The sequence below is a fragment of the Elephas maximus genome, chromosome 12 (assembly GCF_024166365.1).
Source record: "Elephas maximus indicus isolate mEleMax1 chromosome 12, mEleMax1 primary haplotype, whole genome shotgun sequence".
In the NCBI taxonomy this organism is placed as follows: Eukaryota; Metazoa; Chordata; class Mammalia; order Proboscidea; family Elephantidae; genus Elephas; species Elephas maximus.
This window is the reverse complement of record NC_064830.1, coordinates 80,182,943-80,208,695: the sequence shown is the minus strand read 5'-3', so window position 1 is coordinate 80,208,695 and position 25,753 is coordinate 80,182,943. Positions and strand designations below refer to the sequence as shown.

The 25,753-nt window shown below is 44.0% G+C and overlaps 1 protein-coding gene across 1 annotated transcript in view; it reads left to right on the top strand.

Moving 5' to 3' along the window:
• Positions 1–25,753, top strand: part of PDILT (protein disulfide isomerase like, testis expressed) — a 37,826-nt gene that overhangs the window by 10,838 nt on the left and 1,235 nt on the right. Inside the window, exons 3-10 of the mRNA XM_049904705.1 lie at positions 5,054–5,187; positions 6,361–6,498; positions 9,837–9,947; positions 10,034–10,159; positions 14,418–14,615; positions 18,363–18,483; positions 23,561–23,739; positions 25,178–25,267. Coding sequence (XP_049760662.1) covers positions 5,054–5,187; positions 6,361–6,498; positions 9,837–9,947; positions 10,034–10,159; positions 14,418–14,615; positions 18,363–18,483; positions 23,561–23,739; positions 25,178–25,267 — 1,097 coding nt within the window. The remainder of the gene's footprint in view (positions 1–5,053; positions 5,188–6,360; positions 6,499–9,836; positions 9,948–10,033; positions 10,160–14,417; positions 14,616–18,362; positions 18,484–23,560; positions 23,740–25,177; positions 25,268–25,753) is intronic.

The window sequence follows — 25,753 nt, the reverse complement described above, 5'->3', positions numbered from 1 at the left end:
GGCTGGATGGATGTCATAAAAATGGTGAACACAGTTCTGGTGAACACAGAAGTGCCTAGCACAGGTCCTACTATGCTAGTAGAAGGTTCTCATTATATATGTGTTAGGAGCCTGGGTGGAGCAAGCAGTTTGCTGTCGGCTGCTAAACTAAAGGTTGGCAGTTTGAACCCACCCAGCAGCTCTGCAGAAGAAAGCCCTGGCCATCTGCTTCTCTAAAGATTACAGCCAAGAAAACTCTATGGGATAGTCCTACTCTATAATGCATGGGGTCACCATGAGTCAGAATCGGCTTGATGGCAACAGATGATGATAATGGTATATGTATGTGTTAATGATTGAATCTCAGGAAGCTGAGACTGCCTTTCACAGGACCTGGCATATAGAAGGCTTCCAAGAAGCCCTTCTGAATGTCGTTGCAAGAACCAAGGGGGCTGGAGAACCACCACTACGTATAGGGACAGCTTGATGCCTTGCGGTTCTCAGAATGGATGCCAGGGAGCACGAGAGTCACGGGCCAGATTTGCAGGGGAAGGCGCAGCAAAAGAGAACTTTTATGGCAGGTTACATAAGAGACCTGACAGGCCTGTGGCTCCCAGCAGGCTTGTGGGAGGGAGGTGTGTGTGTGTGTGTGTGTGTGTGTGTGTGTGTATGGGGGAGAGAAGAGGAGATGGAGAGAGAGGGCAAGAGCAGTGAGATAAGGGACAGAGACTACTGCTTCCTATGAACACCGAATGCTGACCCTCAGCAAGAGGAGCCCGTCGATATCCTAGCAAGGAGCCCTCTGTGATGTGTTGGCTTTGGGGAGGGCTCTGAAGAGATGTGAAGCCTCTGGGTTACTTTTCCAAGATCCATATATGCCCACCGAGTAGCTCAGGTATTGTCATGGGCAAAAGGGACCAGTTTTCCCTCCTAAAGGACAGTTGAGATCTGACTCTACTCTTAGAGGAAATAAGATGATAATGTGACAACTTGTAGGCTGTGAATGGGGCTGATATAAGAGCTCCCCAAGGCCTTTGGCCACTAAGCCTCCTTTCTGGTAGGAGCTAATACCGAGGACTTCCTCTGCGGTGCAGGAAGCTTCATCCTCACCTCTTCCAGGAAGTCTCCCATGATCGCCCCTCCTCTGTGATCCTGTAGCACCTGTGCTTCCCCCACCAAGGTCTTCACCTCACAGAATTGCATCTGTTGCTCATTTTTCTACGCCATGGGATGAGACTTCCACAAGGGCAGGGAACTTACGCCCATTTCTGGGTCCTCTGAAAAAGCTAAGGAGCCCTGGTGGCACAGTGGTTAAGCACTTGGCTGCTAGCCAAAAGGTCAGCAGTTCGAACCCACCAGCCACTCTGTGGGATAAAGAAGTGGCAGTCTGCTTTCTTGAAGATTACAGCCTTGGAAACCCTATGGGGCAGTTCTACTCTGTCCAATAGGGTCGCTATGAGTCAGAATAGACTTGACAGCAACGGGTTTGTTATTTGGTTTTGAAAAGGCTAACAGAACTTGTGGGATACCACCCCAAATTCAAATCCTCACAATATGCCTGAGGAAAAATTATTTCTTGTTGAACCTTGGTTTCCTCATCTGTAAAATGGGGATTGTGAAAGTCTCTACCTCCTAGGATTGCCAGGAAGATGAAAACATGTTTGCAGGGCACGGTCCCTGACACACACCTGCACATACTTATGTTCCGGGCACTGTTCTAGGCCCTTCTCACGTGTCGAGACAACCCCATGTGGGAGGTGCTATTTTCATCCCTCTTTTGCATATGGGGAAACTGAGGCACAGACAGGCAGAAAAATTTGCTCAAGACCCCCCAGCTAGTAAACAGTGAGGTTGGCAATTGTTTTCAGTAAAAGGGGCAGATGATAAATATTTTATGTTTTATAGATGAGATGGTCTGTCACAACTACTCAGTTCTGCTGTTGTGTGAAAGCCCTGTCCCATTGCTGTTGAGTTGACTGCAACTCATAGTGACCCTATAGGAGAGTAGAACTGCCCCATAGGGTTTCCAAGGCTGTAATCTTTACGGAAGCAGACTGCCACAGCTTTGTCCCGAGGAGCAGCTGTAGCTATACGTAAATGAGTAAGTGTGGTTTTGATCCAATAAAGCTTGTAAAAATCAAGTGGTGGGCAGGCCAGATATGGCCCACTGGCTGTAGTTTGCTAACCTCGCTCTGCATTGTGCTACACTGTAAGTAAATGGCAGGTGTGGTCATTATTATCAAACAATTATTGTTGCCTGGAGTCCCTGGGTGGTACAAACGGTTAATGTGCTCAGCTGCTAACTGCAAGACTGGAGGTTCGGGTCCACCAGAGAGGCCTTGGAAGAAAGGCCTGATGATTTACTTCTGAGAAATCGGCCATTGAGAACCCTGCGGAGCACAGTTCTATTCTGGCAGACATGGGATTGGTGTGAGCTGGAGTCAACTCCACAGCGACTCGTTTTTTAATCGTTTCCTAATCCTAGTCCAGTGCCTGGGACATTGTCGATACTTTAATAGTTACTGAGTTTGAATGGAATGGAATTGCAAGGGCAGACTGCAGCAAGCCATGACAATAACAGGCCAGCCCGTGTCCCAGCTGAACTGCCTTCCTTCTTCTTCCTCAGTATTACCCAGCCAGGGCAAGAGGCAATGGACGCCAGGCTGCAGTCTGCGCTGGGACCTAGGATGCCCGGGTTTTAGGACAACCATTTGCCAGCACTAGCTGTGGGAATTGGAGCAAGCCTTTTAGAATCAGCGTTGCAATTTCTCATTCTTTCTTGTTGTTAGGTGCTGTTGAGCCAGTTCCGACTCATAGGACCCCATGAATAGCAAAACGAAACACTGCTCAGCTCTGCACCATCTTCATAATCGCTGTTATGCTTGAACCCATTGTTGCAGCCACTGTGTCAATCCATATCATTGAGGGTCTTCCTCTTTTTCACCAACCTTCTACTTTACCAAGCATGATGTCCTTCTCCAAGGACTGGTTCCTCCTGATAACATGTCCAAAATATGTGAGATGAAGTCTCCCCATCCTTGCTTCCAAGGAGCATTCTGGCTGTACTTCCAAAACAGGATAAATAATGTCAGCAGCTCTGCCTCCTGGGCGGGGCTTCTCTGAGCTAAAGAGGGGAGGTGGTGCTTGACATGGCTTCTGCAACGTGACTCGTTTTGAAAGCTTTCTCAGGAGGCAGGGGGGATTTAGTCCTTGCCAGGTCAAAGCCCAGCCCCCTCTCTCCTCTATTCTCCAAGGATTAATGTAGGAGACTTGGCCTTGGCTGCCTTCCTGGAGGGAGGGAGACTGGGTTGCCTCTGGGGCCTCTATTAAGGATGCATTCACAGCCTGTGCCTGCAAATACACAGCCAAGCTCCGGTCCCAGTCAATCATTGACACAGCATTCACATCTCAGTCGTCACTCTGTCCTCTGGCTCAGAGTCAAGCACCAGGGGAGGCACCATGACCAACAAGGGCAGGCACTCAGGAACAAAGTATTTGCCAAATTCAGAGCTCCATCAGTCCTGTGGGATTCAGAGGGGCCAAACAGAGTTCATCCACCACAGAAAAGATGGCCCAAGATCAAGTTCCCTCAAAGCCACCTTAGCTAATGATTCATTCACCTCATTCATTCATCCTGTGATTGCTTCTGGGCCACCTAGTATGAGCCAGGCACTGTAGGAGCTACCATGACCCCACGTTAAACAAGTTTGCAAAAAAAAAAAAAAGAAGAATTTCAGAAAGTGAGAGTCTCAATGAAGAAAATAAAACAGGTCATAAAATAGAACAATTGGAGATGGTGAGTGACTGAGGTGGGGTGATAGGAGAGTACTCAGCCGCAGGGCCTTTGCACAGGCTATTTTCTGCCTGGAAGCCCTTCCCTCTCCTTTTTGCCTCCAGATGAACTCTTATGCATCCTTCAGTTTTCAGCTCATACATGACTTCCTCCAGGAAGCCCTCCCTGACTTCACAGTCTACGTTGGGTATCTTTGCTACAGGCTCATAGAACTTTACTTACCTTGGGTGTGATTATACATGGGTTTGTGTAATTATTTGATGATTATCTCCCTCAACAGAACGAGATTTGTAGGAGAGTGATAAGGTGTGTTTCTGCCCATCAGCCCCAGCACTATGCACAGCTCCTGATGATGTAACAGGAACTCAACACTTAGTTGTCAAATGCAGGAGTGAGTGAAGGAATAAACAAGAGAGTGAATGAATAAAGGTTTGTGGATGTAGTCCAAATCTACTCCCAACGAACATGGCTTATTAAAAATATATTGCTTTATCCTATAAACTCATTGAAATGTCCCATTTTATTCTTTAGCAGGCTTTAATATAAAGGCATATTTTACATTTCCTGCCATCGTGTGAAATTGATGATTTGGGGAAACACACGTTCATTTGCAGCCTTATGTAAATTCTAGCACGCCATTGTGTCTCCCCAGATGATATATGTGTCCCAATTTTAGAAGCTAAGACTATTGTGTGCCTACCTCCTCCCATATGATTCCGGAGACATGGAGGTCAGGATTCTATAATCTTAGACAACATTTGGGCCTCAGCTGACAAATCAGAGGCACAGGGGGATAAAGGGATTTTCCCCAGGTCACAGAGCTTAGCTGGTCTCTATTTATATTTTACCTATCTAGTCTTTAAAAAAAATATTTAATTGTGACCTTGGAGGGTAGGTAAGAAAACAAAGCTGGAAATGTTTCCTCCTCCTGGTTTGAGTCTCAGGTTCACTGGTTGGGTGGCTTTTGGCAAATTGAACTTCTGTTTCCTCGCCTGTCAAATGGGGAGAATAAGAGTGTGTATCTCATAGGGTTGTTATGAGGACTGAATGTATGCAAAACTCATGGCACAGTGCCTGGCTCTTGGCAAGGGCTCAATAAAGTTTAGCTGCTGTTGTTAATATCCATGTCTTGGGGCTTCAGAGAGGTGGAAGACCTGACTCTGGCCTTCAAGGGGATGAGAGCCCAAGACAAGATACTTACACTCACTAAACATGGAGGAAGGCAGTCCTTGCCTCGGTTCAAGAAGAAACTTTCCTAGGATTCGCTGTATCTCTTTCCAGGTGTGGTTGAATCTACTGCCTTGGTGGTTTGGTTGAGAAGACAAATTAGCAAGAAAGCATTTTTGTTCAACAACAGCGAGCAGGTGGTAGAGTTCGTGAGATCCAGGCCTTTGGTCATCATTGGCTTCTTCCAGGTACTGGGCTCAAGAGGTGGGGGGAGGCTTTTCGACTGGTGAGGAGTCCTATGTCTAGGAGGGCGGGGATGAAGTGGGGAGTTCTTCTACTTGGGTTAATTCCACGCCTATTCTTCCCCATCCAATGAGCTGGTTTTCAGAGGGCGCTGAAGGGTTAAAAATGAAGAACGAAAAATGGATGCTGAAGTGGCAAGAAAGCTAGTTAGAAAGGCGCACGGGAATGGAGAGAGAGGAGAGGACATTGGCATATTTATTTAATTGGTTTTGACAGTAGCACTGATCTTTCTGGGATCCATTTAGAACATCACTGAATAGAGGGATGTCTTGTTTTCTCTTTTGAGAGCCGTTCCTTTCTATGATTCTGACAGCCATAAATCTTGCCTGGGCCAGGCTAATCTCTCTCCCTAACCACTCTCCAATTATCCCCATACATTGAAACCCATAACACATTATAACCATGCTGCCCACTTGAAAATACACTAACACTCATCATAGGTGCATCTGGGGGAAATGCTTGGGGGAGGATATAAATAACTTAGATATGCTAATGAAAGGTCTCATGACAGCTTTCTGTAGATTTTATTTTATGGATTGATGCACACACACAAAAGTTATTTTTTGCTTTTTTAGAGAATGAGTTTCTCTTAACTCATTTGATGTAACTTCAATGATACTTCTCTCAGTGGAAGTGAGAAATGTCGTTACATTTATACATGGGGAGTATGTGTCTCCCCCTCCCATTGTCTATTTTTTGGTCCCAGATTTCTTTCAGACTAAAGAATGAAGGCCAACACTACAGCCCATAACTTGATGCTAGGTTATATTTGGTACTATATGTGGTCAAACTAATTGCCTTTTCTGAAAGCAGTATGGAGAAAATGTCAAAATGCCTCAGCCTCAGAATTAGAATAGCCTTCACTCTAGTAATTGGAAAAGGTCAAGTTTATCAGCTCTTTCCATTGATCTCTGTGGATTTCCCTATTTTGGTCTTAGGCGTAGCCGGAGAAGCATTCTGGGTATGAAACACCCATGAAAGGGGGTTTAGGTGACCAAGCAAAACTCTAGAACTTGGAAACGTAAGGAGACAAATTGGCCACTGATTCCACCTTTGCCTTAAATAGCCCAAATTTTGTTTTTCTACCAAAGCCTTACCAAACACTCTTCTCCAAACAGGATTTAGAGGAAGAAGTAGCAGAATTGTTCTATGATGTGATCAAAGACTTCCCAGAGCTAACTTTTGGAGTGATATCGATTGCCAATACCATTGGGCGTTTCCACGTCACCCTCGACAGTGTCCTGGTGTTCAAAAAGGTAGGACTTGGGCCCCTCTGCTAGTGAAGAGATCTCTAGTTCAATACAGTGACAAATGTACGGGCTTTGAGCTCAAATTCTAGTTCTGCCACTTGTGCACTAGATGGCTTTGGACTAATTGGCTTCTGTGACTTCACCGTCTCCTGGTGTTTATCACCTTTCCAGCCATTCTCCACCGTAAGCTCCTCCTCCTTTCTTTAACTGGTAAAATTTTCATCCAGGCCCAGCCCTAAGCCCTTTTTTATTGTGTTCCATGCTCCCTCATCTATCTACCATCTGCAGTTACCATGTATATACTCATGGATACTCAAATATCCATCTTCTGTCTGCCTTCTCTGATCTCCAGATATTTATATCCATCACCAGGTGTTTCAACGTGGCTGAGCCCAAAGTCTTAATCTTCCATCCAAATCCTCCTCCAGGGTTTTCTCCCTCCCAATGAATGGCACCACTATCTCTCATCCAGTTTAGCAAGCCAGAGCACCCAGGCATCATTCTAACACCATCCTCTCTTCATCTCTCATAACCAATTCAACTCCCCAATCACATTGGTTTTTGTATCGAAAATATTCCTTAAGTCCATCCACTTCTCTCTATCTCCACTGCTACTATCCTAGATCGAGTGACCATCATCTCCCAGCACCTCTACTCCAACAGCCACCCAACTGGTCTGTCTCATTCTCTCTTGTCCTGTAAAGTGCAATCTTCCCAAATGCAGACCTGATGATGTCACTTCCTTTTCCCCACTGAAAGCCCCTTAATGGCTTCCTTGTTATTCTTAGGATAAAGACTCTAACCCTCAAGGAGGCCTGCAAGGCCTTTCGAAGCCTGGCCCCTATCTATCTCTCCAGCCTCATTGCATGCTTTCCTCCTGCTCCCTCTCTGAGCTCTGGACCTGCACTGTCCAATATGGTAGCCCTTAGCAAAAATCAGCCAATGAAAACTGTGTGGATCACAATGGAACATTATCCAACCCATAACCAATCATGGAGATGGTACAGGACAGGGCAGTATTTTGTTTTGTTGTTTATGGGGTTGTCATGAGTTGGGGCCAACTAGATGGTAGCTAACAACAACAACCAATGTGGCTATTTCGGTTAAAATTAATTAAATTTAATACCTCAACTACACAGGCCACATTTCAAGTGTCCCCATATGAGATAGAACAGATTTATAGAGCATTCTGACCATCACAGAAAGCTCTATTGGACAGTGCTGCTCCAGTTACTGCAGTCTTCTGGTTCCTGCAATATGCCTTATTCCCTCCCCACACAAAGCCATACCCTTACAATAGCCATGTTATTTATAGATCTGTCTCAGAGAGGTTAGGATATTTGCCCAAGGCCACACACGATATAGGTAGAGTCATACCCAGATCTGCTTGACTTTGAAGGGAAGGCTTTGAACTCTTATTTTTTTTCCAATGGTCCATGAAAGCCATAGAAAAGTTGTTAGCTGGGGGATAGAATAATCTGATTTGTATTTTTAAACAGAATAGTATATAGTCCAGAATAGGTTCAAATACATATGGAAATTTAGTATATAATAAAGATAGTATTTTAGATCAGTGGGAAAAATATTGATTATTCAGTGAATAGTGATGAGACCATTGGGTAACCATCTGGGGAAAAAAAAAAAGAAAAAAACTGAAGCTGGATCCAATCCATATATCACATATTACACCAGACTAAATTCCAGATGGATCCCTGGTTTAAAAATATAAAAAATGAAACCATGGACAGACTAGAAGATGACATGGAGAGTTGGTTTTCTAACCTTGGAGTGGAGAAACCCTTTTATAAGTGTGGCATAATTCCCAGAACCCATAAAAAGAAAATATGGATAAATTTGAACCATATAAATGTTGAAAAATTCTGCAGAATAAACCCTACCCCCATATCAAAAGGAAACCCTGGTGGGGTAGTGGTTAAGTGCTACGGCTGCTAACCAAAAGGTCAACAGTTTGAATTCGCCAGGTGCTGCTTGGAAACTCTATGGGGCAGTTCTTCTCTGTCCTATAGGGTCGCTATGAGTCGGAATCGACTCGACGGCAGTGGGTTTAGTGGGTTTTTCCGTATCAAAAGACAAATAGCAAACTTTGAAAATATATTTGTGAGGAATTTGAAATATTATAATGTTAAGAGTATAGACCCTAGAGTCAGACTGCTTTGTGTTTGAATCTTGGCTCCAAAACTTACTGGCTTTGTAACCTTGGGCAAGTTAATTTACTTCTCTGTACCTCAATTTCCTCACCTGTAAAATGGGAGGGGGATGAGTTAATGCATACAATGTCCTTAGAACTGTGGCTTGCATAATGTGAGCTCTCAATAAGTCTATTCAGTATTATTACTATTCCTATGAGAAGCAAAGAGTTTGAACTTTATCCAGAGGACGATAAGGGGCCTACAAAGTGTTTTAAGCAAGAGAATGACATTATCAGATTTGCATTTAAGCAACTTCACTTTGGCTGAAGTGTAGTGAATGGGTTGGAAGGAAGTGAGGGGAAAAATTGAAAGACTAGCAGGAGGCTACTGCAGGAGTCCAGGTGAAAGGTCTGAACTAGGGTGGGATTGATAGAGATGAAGAGAAGGAGATGGAATAAAGAAAAATCAAGAGATAGCTGCTTTTTTTCTCCTTTCCCTCAGACTGGGCTACAAACCAAAAAAATCCCATTGCTGTCGAGTCGAGAATGACTCGTAGTAATCTACAAAGAACCATGTAATTCCCTGTGTTAGTCCAGATACTTCTGAGAAGCAGTCACCAAGCAGAATTAGATATGCAAAAGATTTACCAGGGAAAACACCTGTGAAGGAAAATGGGGAGGGAGTTGGGGTAGACTCCAAGGGCCATCAGATCCTGATGTAGGTCTAACTCTTTAGAGGGAAGGAAGGTTGTGTGGATGAAGAGGCTTAGACTGCAGTGAAGTTCTAAGAATGGTCAGCAAAGTTGCCCATCACAGAAATCCCACTTTTCCCAGAACTGGGCTTGCTTTAGTATCTCTGGTGCGTTCAGTCATTGGGTGGGAGCAGCATGTGAGAAGTATGGCCTTAGCACAAATACAGTGATGGATTTCAGAGTGCAGCAGCTGGGGCTGTCATTCAATTACACTCCCTGTGACTGGAGAGCTAAAAGATTTTTCATAGCTGCCATATACCTGTGAACCACCCATAGGCTAGTCTGCTCAGCTGTCCATATTTATCAAGTACCTAGATTGTGGATTGCACACACCACCGTTTCTCAATGCATTTATCCAAAGGGAAAATTGTGCCACTTATATTTATTAAATGCCTACATTATGGAAAGTACTTCATGTTTTTCTTTTTTTTTTTTTGTCCTAGGGAAAAGTTGTGAACCGCCAGGAGCTTATTGAAGACAGTACCAATGAGCGTGTCCTCAATCGAGTCATTAAACAGCACCTAACAGATTTTGTTATTGAATATAGCGCTGCGGTCAGTGAGCGAAGGGCCCTGGGGAAAAGGGTAGCTGGGGCGGCTGTGTGTGTGTGCAGAATGACTGTTTTTCCTTGTAATTTCAGAATAGGGATCTGATTTATGAGTTGAACATCCTGAATCACATGATGCTCTTCGTCTCCAAAAGCTCAGAGTCATTTGACACCATAATTCAGCAGTATAGGTTGACATCAAAGGAATTCCAAAACAAGGTGTGTAGAAGGTGTCACTGCTCTTCGGGGTTCTTGGATGGGGATCAAAGACTTGTAGATTCTGCTACTATTCACGTGTCCTGCTTGTAAATTAAGCCAAAAATCATTTAGTACCTACTCATGTTTTTAATAAGTCTGCTATGAAAATCTGATGGGTTAGGTCCTTTTCGATGGGTTACTCTCCAGTAAAGAGAGGGCGATTCTTGGGACAATGAATAGGACTTAGGCTGAAGGCGAGAGGGAGCAAAGACCACTCCTGGCTGAGGTTATGGAATGTGAGAAAAGCATGAAGGTGTAAAACAGTACAGACTATCTGGCGTTAGGATTGCTGAGACTCTGTGCTTTAACAGCACACGGGTCTGGGTACCTCTTATAAGCTGTATTAGACCAGTTTCTTAACCTCTTTGCCTCCACTGTCTCCTGTGTAAAATGAAGAGTTGTGGTAAGAATTAGACATGCTTCGTGCAGTGGTTAAGAGCTCGGCTGCTAGCCAAAAAAAAGTCAGCTGTTCTCATCTACCAGGTGCTCTTTGGAAACCCTATGGAGCAGTTCTACTTTGTTCTCTAGGGTCACTATGAGTTAGAATTGACTCCACGGCAACAGGTTTGGCTTGATTTATATGTAAAAAAAAAAAAAATTAGCAAATACACCATAAATGCTGTTCATGATTATTGGAAACAAATCAATTTCCCCTAAGCGTTCATTACTGTATTTATTATAGTTACCACCAGGCAGACTATGGGGCTATTTATTTTTATAAGAAGGATGATAATGGCAGGTTTTTTTCTTTTTTTTAAGAAAATTATTCTGATATTTAAATCAAACAAATATTTTGAAACCCAAAGTAAACATAGATTAAAGCTACAAGGGTGTCAACATATTTAATGTCCGTGCTTTATCCTGTCACATTGGTCTCCAGAAGAATTGCTGCAGTCACAGAAATAACCAGTTAACTAGTTGCCCTTTAGCTGACTCCAACTCATGGTGACCCGATGTGTGTCAGGATAGAACTGTGCTCCATAAAGTTTTCAGTGGCTGATATTTTGGAAACAGATCACCAGGCCTTTCTTCAGACGGTCCTCTGAGTAGACGCAACCCTCCAACCTTTCAGTTAGCAGCTGAGCACATTAACTGTTTGCACTGACAAGGGACTCCATCACAGAAACACTTCTTGCAAATAATTGATTTCCTGGCTTATTAAATTTTAAGCTTTAAGATTTTTAACATAATTAAATTGATGACAATCTGAGTGTTTTCCCTCTTTTTCTCCTGTGTTATAATAATCAGAGCCATATTTTCTTCTAGCTTATGGCTTTATTTAACTCCTTAATCTAGCTGGAATTTATTTTGGCATATGTCTTAGTTATCTAGTACTGCTTTCATGGATTGAATTGTGTCCCCCAAAAATATGTGTATCCATTTGTCTAGGTGATGAAACCCAGTATCATGCGATTGCCCACCATTTTGTCATCTGATGTGGTTTTCCTATGTGTTATAGATCCTATTTCTATGATGTTGATGAGATGGGATTAGCAGCAATTTTATTAATGAGGCAGAGCTCAATCTACAAGATTGGATCGTGTCTTGAGCCAAACTCTTTTGAGATATAAAAAAGAGAAGTGAGCATAGAGACATAGGGACCTCATACCACCAAGAAAGCACACCAGGAGCAGAGCATGTCCTTTGGACCTGGGGTCCCTGTGCTTGAGAAGCTCCTAGATCAGGGGAAGATTGATGACAAGGACCTTCATCGAGAGGGAAAGCCTTCCCCTGGAGCTGACACCCTGGATTTGGACTTCCAGCCTACTAGACTGTGAGAGAATAAACTTCTGTTTGTTGAAACCATCGACTTGTGGTATTTCTGTTATAGCAGCACTAGATAACTGAGACATGCTATAACAGAAATGCCACAAGTGGGTGGTTTTAACAAACAGAATATTTATTTTCTCACAGTTTAGGAGGCTAGAAGTCTGCATTCAGGGCACCAGCTCTAGGGGAAGGCTGTCTTTCTCTGTCCATTCTGGGGAAAAGTCCTTGTCTCTTTTCAACTTCTATTCCTAGGTTCTTGGTGATCATGTGGACCTCTGTTCGTACTTGCTTAATCTACTCTTTTATATCTCCAAAGAGATTGATTTAAAATACACCTTACACTAGTACTGCCTCATTAACATTACAAAGAAAACCCATTCCCAAATGAGATTATAACCACAGGTATAGGGGCTAGGATTTACCAGACATATTTTGGGGGGACACAATTCAATCCATAACAGCATGTATTGTGAGATGAGGTTCTATACCCCTGTTAGCAAGCTTCTCCAATTGGCTGTAATCCCTTTTACTACCAAAGAGAAATAGCTGGATTAATATTATTATTCCAGTAGATTGCACTGCTATGCCTGTTTTAGTCACCTCTCCACCCTAGTGCTCAGCATATAGCAGGTAGGCAGTATTGGTTAAAAATACACAAGGGTGGTTTTAATATGTTCTTGATGTTTTTCACAGTCTCCCCAACACCTAGAAGAATGCATGGCACATAGTGGGGCGCTTCATATTTTGATGGATAAATGCCCTGAAAGCATCTGACTCCTAGTGGCTGCAGTAACCTCTAACTGGCCTCCCTGCTTCCACTCTTGCTTCTCTGCAACCCATTCCCTGTGCAGAAACCTGAGTGATCTTTTAAAAAATTGTTATTATGTCACTCTCTGCCTTAATATTCTTTAGTGGCCTCTTATCGTGTTCAAACTAAAATGCAAGCTCCTTACAGAGGCCACTAAAGTGTAACATGTCCTTGGCCTCACCTCCCATGACCCTCTTCCTCCTTTTCTCTCCCTTACCCTTGTGGTGCTGAAGCCACTTGGGTCTTTCTGTTTCTAGAACATTCTAAACTCATTTTGTTTTCCTGCCTCCAGGTCCTTACGTTGGCAGTTTACACTGCCTGGATCACTGTCCCTTTGACCAGTTACTCTTCACCAAGTCTCAGCTAAAACGTCACCTCCTCAGAGACTCTTTCTCCCAACCACCCTGCCTGGCACTGAGCCCCCACTTCCTCCAACCTCTGTAATCACTGTCTATGGCTTTGCTGTCTAATTGGCACTCACCAACTACCAAGTCTCTGAATTTATTTTATTAGTTTGTCTACTTGTTTATGGTCTGCCTTCCCTACTAGAACATAAGCCCCGCAAGAACAGGGATTTTGCCTGCCTTGGGCAGTGGTGCCTACCCAGTGCTTAGTCAAATGTTGAGCACGTAGTAGGCACTCCTCGAGTATCTGTTGAATGAATGAGGGGATGAAGTCATGGATTCTCTTCAAAGAATAATTTAGAAGGAGAATAATAACAAGAGTTGACATGTATGGAACATTTTCCACCTGCTGGTCACTGAATTAAAAGTCCTTCATATAGATTGTTCTATTTAATTCTCTCAGTAACCCTATGAGTCTGGGTAGCATTATAATCATCATTTTACAGGTAAGGAGACTGAGGCACTAAAAGAGGAAATTATTGATTTGCCAAGGAGCTGAGATGCAAGCTCAGGACTCTCTGACTTCCTACGATTGTGTGGATTGTGCCCTGAGCAAGGGTGCTCTGACAAGCAGCTGATCGCTGCTGCCTGGCACAGCTCAGGTGCAGGGCTGCACCTCCCAGAAGGAAGGGGGCCTTTACTAAGTCCCACAGAGGCCCTCCATGCACTCCGCTATTTGCGTTCCATAAGTGCACTTCCGAAGGTTCTTGGGTGGTTCACACATTTTGTGCTAGATTATTAACCTAAAAGCATTGGTAGTTTGAATCCACCCAGCAGCACCGTGGAAGAAAGGCCTAGCAATTTGCTTCCCTAAAGTTTTTTTTTTTTTTAAAGAAACCAAATCTATTGCTGTCGATTCAACTTCAACTCGTGGCAGCCCCACATGTTACAGATTAGAACTGCTCCGTAGGGTTTTCTTGGCTATAATCTTTACATAAGGTCCCTAGGTGGTGCAGACAGTTTGCACTTAACTACTAACCTAAAGGTTGGTGGTTCGAACCCGCCCAGCAGCTCCATTGAAGAAAGGCCTGGAGATCTGCTTCCATAGGGATTACAGTCAAGAAAACCCTATGATGCTGTTCTACTCTGTAGCACGTGGGGTCGCTGCGAGTTGGAGTTGATTCAATGGCAATGGATTTGGCTTTGGTTTTTGGTTAGTGCACTCCCAGAGTTTCCCAACAGTTTCTCTCCATTGGCAAGAGATCCAGAGAGAAATAGCTTTCATTTGATTTGGCAGATCCTTTTCATCCTTGTGAACACCGATGAACCCCGAAATGGACGAGCCCTCCAGTACTTCCGGATCACCGAGGTCGATATCCCATCTGTCCAAATCCTAAACTTAACCTCTGATGTGAGGTACAAAATGCCTGCAGAAGAGATAACCTACAAAAACCTCAAGAAATTCGGCACCAGCTTCTTGAATAGAAGTGCCAAGGTAAGTTCCTTCTTGGACAAGATTTATCCAGGATCTCAGAATAGCCCCTTTCCTATAATTCTGCAGGCTTTGCTTACCCAAATGGGGAGGAAGGATAAAGGTCAACCTCATGGTTCAATGGGAGAATTCCCTCACCTCCCCAGCCCAAATCTGTCCAATACCTGGCCTGTCCTGAGCCTATAAGTCCATCATTAGTCCTTTATTCTTCAAGTAAAGTCATTTCCTCCCTAAGAATCTTCCCTTAAAATGCTGGCCCTCAGGAGGGCTAATTGATTAGGCTCTAACCCTTGTTTAAGACTCTAGTGTGAAAGATTTACTTGTCCACAGGGCAGATCCATGCTTATGGGGAGCAGAAGGGGGTGGAGCACAGAGCTATCAGGATTTAACCTCAAAGGTTTTAGGAGACTTTTGATTGAGTAGGGTGGAAGGGAGTCTACTTTGCCAAAAGGGAGAAGAAGCTGCAGAAATATTGCCACATAGCACAACATCAGCCACCCTTAAAAACACCTGGTATATTCCTCAGCTGAGGGCAGTGGTGGTTCCATGGTAGAATTCTCACCTTCCATGAGGAAGGTCCAGGCTTGATTCCCAGCCGGTGCACCTCATATGCAGCCATCATCTGTCTATCTCATTTATTGTCTGTCTTCTCCACTAGAACATAAGCTCCGCAGGGGCAGGGAGTTTTCTTGCCTCGGGCAGTGGCGTATCCCCAGTGAAGGCTTACTTGTTGCTGTGATGCTGAACAGGTTTCAGTGAAGCTTCTAGACTAAGACAGACTAGGAAGAAAGGCCTGGTGATTTACTTCTTAAAATTAGCCTATGAAAACCCTATGGATCACAACGGTTGTATCCCATTGTGCATGGGGTAGCCATGAACTGGGGCCTACTTAACAGTAACTAACAACATCCTCAACTACCCTGCTGAATGAGGTGACCATACTATTTATGTTCCAAACCAGGGAGGGCACTTTTGAGAGTAAAGGGGACACTCTTTAAAGTGTTCTGGAACAACAGGAATAAATTGGAACTCTCACAAGCAAACCAAAATGTATGGTCTCCTTACACCTGAGGACTTCCCTTTCCTTCTCTCCATCCCCCCAAATGCACTGCTTCCCTTGCACCTTCTCAGGGGGAAGCTGATTTTCTCTTACAGCAGTGTCATCAGGAGGTTGCCATCCTTCCCAAACCATTCCTCCTCCTTCCACCATCAAAACCCCAGAATCTTTGGATCCCATGCCTTTGGACTTTAGACTACCTGCTCCCTCCCCTCATTGTCTTCTGTCTCCCCTTCACTCTCTGAGGACTTAAGCTCCCAATCACAGACTTCCCTTCCACCCCTACTCCGCCATCACCCCCAGAGATGTCAATAACTAAAACCCTGGTCTCTCTTTGAAGTCCCTGGGTGGTGCAGATGGTTAATGTGCTCACCTGCTAACCTGAAGGTTGAAGATTCACCACCCAGAGGTGCCTCAGCAGAGAGACCTGGTGATTTACTTCCCAAAAAATCAGTCATAGAAAATTCTGTGGAGCACAATTCTACTCTGTAACACCATTTATTCCTACTCCAGAGTCGACTCAGCGGCAACTGGTTTGGTCATTGGTTGTTCCCACTTTTCCAATAATCGGTGTGTCCACTCCACTTCAGCCACCTGTTCTTATGACCACACTCTGGAGATGGAAGCCCCTCTGAAATCTTGCTTTCAAGCTTCCCGTCCCCTCAGTTCCCTTCTCTGGTACCCACACAGACACCATTCCTCAACTTCCCTATGGCCTCCAATCTTCTGATACCACCCATTTTACCGCATCAGCTCTTTCCTCTCTTTGCTGTCACTTTTGTGGACTTGGATTCCGTGGCGCATCCCTCTGATGACACCTCCCTTAACTCCTTTACCCGCTCCACTTTCCACCTCCTCTACACCCTAGAGCACTCACCAGGCAAAGTCCCAACCCCACTTACCTTCTGTATTCCACACCATGAGCCTGGCTGGCATCATGGAGTCACAAATGAAAACTGCCCATGGCCTACCAGCCACGTCTCAGTATCTCTATCCAACTTTCTCTTAATGTGTCCATTTCCTCAATCTCTGAGTCTGTTTCTCCTCATACACCATTTCTACTTTCATTCTTAGCTGAGCACTCTACTCCATTGATCATGAAGAAAATGGAAGGCTTCAGAATGGTACCCCTTATTTTCATCACATCTACAAACCTACCTGGAAAACTCCTCCCAACTTCTCTCTTCCCTCTGCTTAAACCTAAGAAGGTGTTCACCTCCCTCTCAAGGGCCCACGTGCCATTTCTGCTTTTGGAAAGAAGATGAACATCCTCCTCGTGCCAAATGAGACCTGCCTGGGCTGATCCATTCGTAATTCTCCCTCATTTTCACCATTTCCCATCACTAGCCCCCAGCCCTTCACCCCTTTTATGCTCAGAGTATAGGGGTGTTTTGAGTCCTTTCCAGAATCTGGGGCAGGGTGAAGGAGGGAACTGTGGGTGAAAAGGCTGGTGAGCTGGGCAGAGGCCAGAAAACATGAGCATTGTAAGCATATTAAGGATTTGGTATCCTAAGAGCAATGGCAAGCCAGGTTTGCATGGTGCACATAGGACCCTGCCTGCAGGAGAATAAGGGTGTGGAGAGGCTCAAGAGGAAATGCAGAGAGAACATTCAGGAGGCTATTTCAGTGGTCCAGATGAGAGATAAAGGCTACCTGGACTAAGGTGGTGGCAGTGTGGATGGAGAGATGAGTGTGGATTCAAGAGACATTAAAGAGACAATAGTTCTAGAGAAAAATAGGATATGGCCCGAGATTTCTACCACCTCCTTTAAGGAAAAGCAAGAGATTTGTGTATTCTTTCATTCATTTATTCACAAAACATTTATTGAAGGAGCCTCTGGATGGTGCAAGCAGTTAACTGCTTGGCTGCTAAACAAATTGTTGAAGGTTCAAGTCTGTCCACAGGCACCTCAGAAGAAAGGCCTGGTGATCTACTTCCAAAAAATCAGCCATTGGAAACCCTAGGGAGTGCAGTTCTACTTTGACACACATGGGGTCACTATGAGTTGGAACCAACTTGATGGCAAGTGTGTACAATTATGTACCAGGAAGTACATACTCAATGATGAGGGGAAAAAAGTCCTTCATGACATTCTGTCTGCCTAGGAAGATACATGTTAATCAAATAACCAACCAGACAAATAAATATAAATGATAATTTTTAATAAATGATACCAGAAAAAGTACCCAGTGTTATGGAGAACTTGTGGTAGTGGGATCTGACCTACTCTGGGGGCAGGTCAGGGAAGGCTTCCCTTGAGGTCATTCTGAAGGATGAATCTGAGTGAATTTATAAGCAGGCAGGGCAGGGGTGAGGAGTGGAGAAGACATTCCAGGCAGAGGGAAGAGCGTAAGCAAAGACTGAGGTTGGAGGGAGGCTGCCCTTTGCATGAACTAAAGATGTTAATGCGTGAACGCCACTCTCATCTAAAAATCCCAAAAGTCATGCATTTGAAATGCTAGAACCCATCCTAGTTTGGAGCTCTGTCTCCTCCTCAGCCCTCTGATCCCAATTTTCCTGGACAACCCAGGGCTGTCATCAAGCTCATCATGTGGCTCAGCATTTCAAACTCTCTCCCAAGGCTCTTGTGTGAGAACAAGAGAAAAACTTCCATTGTTTCCAATCACAGTAGGGATCCCCAACTGCCAGCCTCTTTCTGGAGACTGTTAGATCTCTTGAATTTGCTTTCTAGAAACATCAATCCAGTGAAGAGATTCCAAACTACTGGGACCAGGGACCAGTTAAGCAGCTGGTGGGAAAGAACTTCAACATAGTTGTCTTTGACAAGGAAAGAGACGTGTTTGTGATGTTCTGTAAGTACGTCTGCAGAGGCAGATGGGAAGCAACGCTCCCACAGTGTTACTTCTCAAGTGTTGCCTTCAATTCTTGGCCATTCAAGTCTCCAAAGCCCAACTAAGCAGCTTGTGAAGGATGGTTTTCAGTCACCCAAAGAGTTTGGTTCCAGATGCTATCAGCTATAATGTGATGCTGTTCCAAAAGCTAATTATTGAAACATGTGGAATATCTTCCACATAATCCAGGCCTTTGGCTGTTTATAACAATAGCAATGCTGATGGCTGATATTGGATTGAATGCTACAGTATAGCTGAGCTATACTGTCTGTGTGTGTATATATACATATATGTGTGTGTATATATATGTATATACATACATACATATATAAAGAGAGAGAGAAAGAGAAAGCCGTGGTGGTAGTGGTTAAGGGCTTGGTTACTAACTAAAAGGTCAGCAGTTCGAATCCACCAGGCTCTCCTTGGAAACCCTATGGGGCAGTTCTACTGTGTCCTATAGCGTTGCTATGAATCAGAATCAATTCAAAGGAAACAAGTTTTATATATATATATATATATATATATATATATATATATATATATATTTTGTTGTTGTTGTTCCTCTCATTTAATCCTTACATCTTTGGAAAGTAGCTACTGTCATCGTTCCCACATTGCAGATGATTAAACGCAGTCTGAGGAAGGTAAAGTCGCTTTTCCAAAGCCACCTGGATATTAAGCGTTGGAGCTGGGATTTGAACCAGTGTAGTCTGACTCCTGGCGGTGCAGTGGCTGAAGTGCTTGGCTGCTAACTGAAAGGTCAATGGTTCTCATCCACCAGCCACTCCGCTGGAGAAAGATGGGGTAGCCTGCTTCTATAAAGATTTACAGACTTGGGAACCCTATGGGGCAGTTCTCCTCTGTCCTATAGGGTCACTATGAGTCAGAATTGACTCATTGGCAACAGGTTTGGTTTTGTTTTATATTTATATTTGTTTTTTGGTTTAGTCCAACTCCAGAATCCATGCTCATAACTGCTTTACAGAATGCCCCTATTTCTGGCTTTATGTGACTTATCAAATGTCCCATATTTAATCTACCTGAGTTGGTGTGGCTGAGGTGGGGACCCAAGTCATGGGTGTAAAGTACTTAGCACACAGTGTCTGGTGTATTATAAGCACTTGATGACTGACAGCCATTATTGCGGTTGCTATTCCTATCGTTATAATTATTTCTGGTGCTCACGTTAAGCACTGTTGTCTTTTCTCCCGTTTCTGATCTGCATGTGAGAGCCAAAGCCAGGGGCATTCGTGTAAATGCTGAGACACAGAGGAGGGTGACGCTGAAGTTATTTTGGACATACCTTTTGCTTTTACAGAGAAGTTACCCGTTATCGAGCACTGCAATGAGCCAGGCGTGAGTTTGCTTTTGACAGGTGCTTTCTGTCCCTCCTCACCACAAGCCTAGGGGAAAGGTGTCTTCATTCCCCTGGTGCTGCTATAATAGAAATACCACAATCGGGTGGCTTGAGTGAACAGAAATTTATTTTCTCACAGTTTAGGAGCCTAGAAGTCCCGGGCTCTAGGGGAAGGCTTTCTGTGCTCCTTCCTGAAAAAAATCCTTGTCTCAGCTTCTCTAGCATTCTTCGTCATGCTCCTTGGAGGTTTCTACGTGGCATGTAGCTTTCCCTATCTGTGCTTCCTTGTTCTGTGCCTAATGGCTTCTTTTATATCTCAGAAGTGATTGGCTTAAGACACACCCTACACAGATACAGCCTCATTAAGATAACAAAAAAAAACCCATTCCCAAATGGGATTACATACATATGTACGGGGGTTCAGATTTACAACACGAATTTTTCCCCCTTTTTTAAATTGTACTTTAGATGAAGGTTTACAGAGCAAACAAGTTTCTCATTAAACAATTAATACACATATTGTTTTGTGACATTGGTTACCAAACCTACAACATGTCAACATTCTCCCCTTCTTGACCTCGGTTTCCCCATTACCAGCTTTCCTGTCCTCCTGTCTTCTCCTCCCTGCCCCTGGGCTGGTGTGCCCATTTAGTCTCATTTTGTTTTACAGGTCTGTCGAATCTTTGGCTGAAGGGTGGACCTCAGGAGTGACTTCATTTCTGAGCTATAAAGGTGTCCAGTAGCCATATTCTTGAGGTTTCTCCAGTCTCTGTCAGACCAGTAAGTCTGGTCTTTTTTTTCTTTTGTGAGCTAGAATTTTGTTCTACATTTTTCTCCAGCTCTGTCTGGGACCCTCTATTGTGAACCCTGTCAGGGTAGTCAGTGGTGGTAGCTGGGCACCATCTAGTTGTGCTGGGCTCAGTCTTGTGGAGGCTGTGGTAGTTGTGGTCCATTAATCCTTTGGACTAATCTTTCCCTCGTGTCTTTGGTTTTCTTCATTCTCCCTTGCTCCAGATGGGGCGAGACCAGTGGAGTGTCTAAGATGGCTGCTCACAAGCTTTTAAGACCTCAGATGCCACTCACCAAAGTAGAATGTAGAACATTTTCTTTATAAACTATGTTATGCCAATTGAGCTAGATGTCCCCTGAGACTATGGTCCCCAGCCCTCAGCCCAGTAACTTGGTCCCTCAGGGAGTTTGGATGTGTCTGTGAAGCTTCCATGACCTTTCTTGAGCAAGTCATGCTGGCTTCCCCAGTATTGTGTACTGTCTTACCCTTTGCCAAAGTTAGCGCTTATCGGTCGTCTATTTAGTGTTTTTCCCTCCCACCCCCACCTTGTAACCATAAAAGATTGTTTCTTTTTTTGTGTAAACCTTTTCATGAGTTTTTACAGTAGTAATCTCACACAATATTTGTCCTTTTGTGACTGACTTATTTCAGCCAGCATAATACCCTCCAGATTCATCCATGTTTGAGATGCTTTGCAGATTCATCACTGTTCTTCATCGTCATAGTATTCCATTCTGTGTATGTACCATAGTTTCTTTATCCATTCATCTGTTGGCACCTAGGTTCTTTCCACCTTTTTGCTATTGTGGACAATGCTGCAATGAACATGGGTGTACCTATGTCTATTTGTGTGATGGCTTTTGTTTCTCTAGGATATACTCCTAGGAGTGGGATTCCTGGATCATACGGTATTTCTATTTCTAACTTTTTAAGGAAGTGCCATATTGTTCTCCAAAGTGGTTGCACCACTTTGCATTCCCACCAGTAGTGCATAAGAGTTCCAATCACCTCACAGCCTCTCCAACATTTGTTTTTTTTTTTTTTTATTCATGCCAGTAATGTCGGGGTGAGGTGGACTCTCGTTGTGGTTTTGATTTGCATTTCTTTAATGGCATTTCCTCATGTATCTATTAGCCATTTGAATGTCTTCTTTGGTGAAGAGACTGTTCATATCTTTTGCCCATTTTTTAATTGTACTATTTGTCTTTTTGTTGTAGAGGTGTTGGATTTTCTTGTAGATTTTAGAGATTAGGCATTTGTCAAATTTGTCATAGCTAGAAATTTATCCAAGACCATAGGTTCTCTTTTTACTGTTTCGATGAAGTCTTTTGATGAACATAAAACCGGTTGCCCTCAAGTCAATTCTGACTCATAGCGACCCTGTAAGACAGAGTAGAACTACCCCATAGAGTTTCCGAGGAGCGACTGGTGGATTCAAACTGCCAACCTTTAGCAGCCATAGCACTTAACCACTATGTCACCAGGATTTCCAGGATCCCAGTAATCTAGCTTATCTTCCAGTATTTGTGTATCATTAGTTACAGTTTGTATCCTGTTAATGCCAACAACACATATTTTTTTGAGGATGAAATTCAGTCCATAACAGAAGGTCTAATGGCTTTCACCATGATATAGAATAGGGACTTCAGGGAGGTCAATTATTTTACTTCCAAGCCACATTGTAAGTATGTGGCAACAAGTTCAAAGGGAGCTCTGATGCCGCCACTTCTGTGAGGGTGAGACAAGGGCTCAACTGCATCAAGAGGCCTTTAAATCTCACTGAAAGGGACGCTCAGGCACAGGGCAAGGTGGTTAAGGTCTGTGTGTTGAATAACCACGACGTGCTTGCTGCCTTTCAGTGAGTGGCTGGAGCAGCCTATCTGTACTTACCTGACACTCAGAGTTAGGAGAATGCCCATTTGGTCATTGTAAAAGCAGTCTCATTTTCTAGGAAGCAAGACTGTCAGATTGGTCCCCTGGGGCTACAGCCATTATGCCCCTTCCTATTCCAACCCAGAGGCTGACTGGCTCCAGGGGGCTGGTGGGTAGTTGGTGCAGATGGAATGGAAATGGAGGCACTCGATTGGTAAATGGGAGATGATCATCCAAATATAGTGTCCGAGGGCCTTTGAGGTCATCTTGCCCATACAGCTAGAAACTTTGAGCTCTAGGCTTGAGAGGACTGAGAAGCAGGGAAAGTTTGGTTTCCCTTTCTTGCTGGAGCTGGTCACTGATTGCTCTCCAGAGGGCTGGGTGCCTGGGCCAGACTCAAAGCTCAAAGAAACAGCTACAAAAAGTCCAGTGTCCATCCCCTTCCCAGGGGTAGTTGTACTTGCGACAACCTCCAGTTTACTTCTTGGGCATGTTCTCCTCCACTGCTCTGAAAGGCAGTGTGGCATAATAGTCACAAGTCCAAGAAGCCTGTCTTCAGATCCCACCTCCTCTGCTTAATAATTAGGTGGCCTTGGGCAAGTAACTTAAACTCTGTTGAAGAACCCTAGCATGCACACACACACGCACACACACACGCTTTTTGGCAGAGCAAAAGGAATCATCTAAGGTGATATTTTTTCTTGCTTTTCTTTTTCAACAAGGGTGGAAAGCTGTGTTAAAATAAAGGATTAAACAACAAAGATTAGAAGAAAAACCCCTAGCATGCTAAAGTGTTAGTGTCTGGAGTAGAAAGGGACTAGGTTACTTTTTTTTTCTAATTTATTTAGTAATCATCAGGTACTACATTTAAATAAACAAAAAAAATTACCATTAAAGAGAGAGCGCAATTTGCAAAGCAGCAGATATACGAGTAAGGTGCAGTAATGGAGCTTACTAGATGGTACTGGCTTCTAGATCCTCCGTCAGCATGAGCCTGAATAATGGCTCTTCTCTTCCAGATGCGCCCTGGTCTGAAAAGTGCAGGACACTATTTCCACTGTGGGAAGAGCTGGGCAGAAAGTATCAAAACCACTCCACAGTAACCATCGCCAAGATTGACATCACGGCAAACGACATTCAGCTGATGTACCTGGACCGGTACCCATTCTTCAGGCTCTTCCCCGTTGACTCTGAACAAGTAAGGAGCTCCTGGGACACACATAACTGAAAATGTTGTTATGTTGTCATCAGGGACTCATTTTCTCCCTTTTTCCAGCTTTGCCTTCTACCGAACAAGCTTCATTCTCAGTTCCAGCCCCTATCACCCACCCATGTTCAAGTCCAAAGAGTATTTTCCAGTAGCTTCTACAAAAGTCCTAAGACTCACTATAGCTGAGTCTTGCTTAGGTCAGTTGCCCACCCCTGACCCAATCACTGTGTCCAGTGATTCCTGATAAACCAGTGAGTGTTTTGATTTATCAGGCCTGGGTTCCATGGTTCCCTCTGGTATAGAGGCCAAGCCTGACCATGACTATATGGGATAAGGTGGGGGGAAATCTCCATATGAATATTCAGGGTGGGGTGCTACCAGTAGAAGGAAGAAAGCACATTAGAGACAAACAGTGGCTTTTACATTTTGGGATTGTAGTCATTGACCATCACCAGTGTTGATGAAACACATTCTTCATGCCACTTAGACAGGTTGAGGGCAGACATGTCAATCAAAGAAGTGCAAGCAGAGGTCCCTGCTCCAGAGAAGAGTATGGCTGAGTGTGAACAAGAGGTCACATGATATGGGCCCCTCTCTAAATGCAGCTGGAATTGAGGGGAGGGACAGATTCTGGAGGGCAGATATGTCTGGAAGTCTTCACGAAGACACTGGAGATTTGAAAAACCATAGGGATTGAAATTGGATTAAAGGAAGGGATGTAACTATAGGTATAGAAGGACAGCATGAGCAAAGAGGACAGGAGGATAACTGAAGCACTTTGAAGGAGGTGCCGTTCTACTTGTACAGGAGATCCAAGTGGAGGGTAAGGCTGGAATGAGAGGAAGGGTCTTAAGTCATTAGAAAAGGAGTTTAGATAACCAGTTGACAGTAAACCACTTCTCATTCTTCTTGTAGACTGAATGAAGAAATGGAACTCGTGATGGCTGAGCACCCAGCATGTACCAGATACTTTCTGAAATTATTACTATAGTAGCAAATACATACACTGCTCACTATGAGCCAGCCCCCATTTTAAGTACTTTACCTATATTAACTTATTTAATCCTTAAAACAACACTCTGAGGTAGATACTATTATTATCCGCATACTACAGATGAAGAAGCTGAGTCATAGAGAGGTTAAGCAACAAGAGCACACTGCCAAGTGATGAGCTAGGGCTTGTGCCCTGGCAGTCTGGCTCCAGAGCCCATGCTTTGAATCACTACATTACAACCCTACGGTGGAGGATTTGTTAGGATTGTTATTTTAGAACCTTGGTAACAGAGGCTCAGAAAAGTTAAGTAGCCTGTTCATGGTCACCCAGGTTGTTAGGAATTTGACCCTGGATGTACCTATGGAACAATTCCTGAACACCTTATAGGAAAGGCCACCGTCCTCACTATTCTGGTTTTTTTTCCCCCCCTAGGGTGTGGTATACAAGGGAGAATATACAGTGAAGAGCTTTTCTGATTTCCTGGAAAGTCAAATCAATACCAGGATTGAGGAGGAGGACCAGGTAAGGGAAAACAGCAGGACCCTGAATTATTTTGTCCCACAAAGAATTACCAGGAACTCAATAGCCTGGAGAAGAATGCGCCAAGAGTTCTCATGATCTTGTCCACTCTGAAGATAGCTGAGGATAGATGGGCAACCATTAAGTTTGGGTGGCTTTACCGTGGTTATTGTTAGGTGCCATCAAGTCGGTTCCAACTCATAGCAACCCTATGTACAACAGAATGAAACACTGCCCAGTACTGCACCATCCTTACAATTGTTGCTATGTTTGAGCTCACTGTTGCAGCCACTGTGTCAATCCATCTCACTAAGGACCTTTGTCTTTTCACTGGCCCTCCACTTTACCAAGCACTTTACCAGTCTTTCTCCAGGGACTGGTCCCTTCTGATAACATGTCCAAAGTACGTAAGACAAAATCTCGCCATCCTCCCTTCTAAGGAACATGACATTACTAGTCATCTTACTTCAAGAGGACTATGAGGAAGCA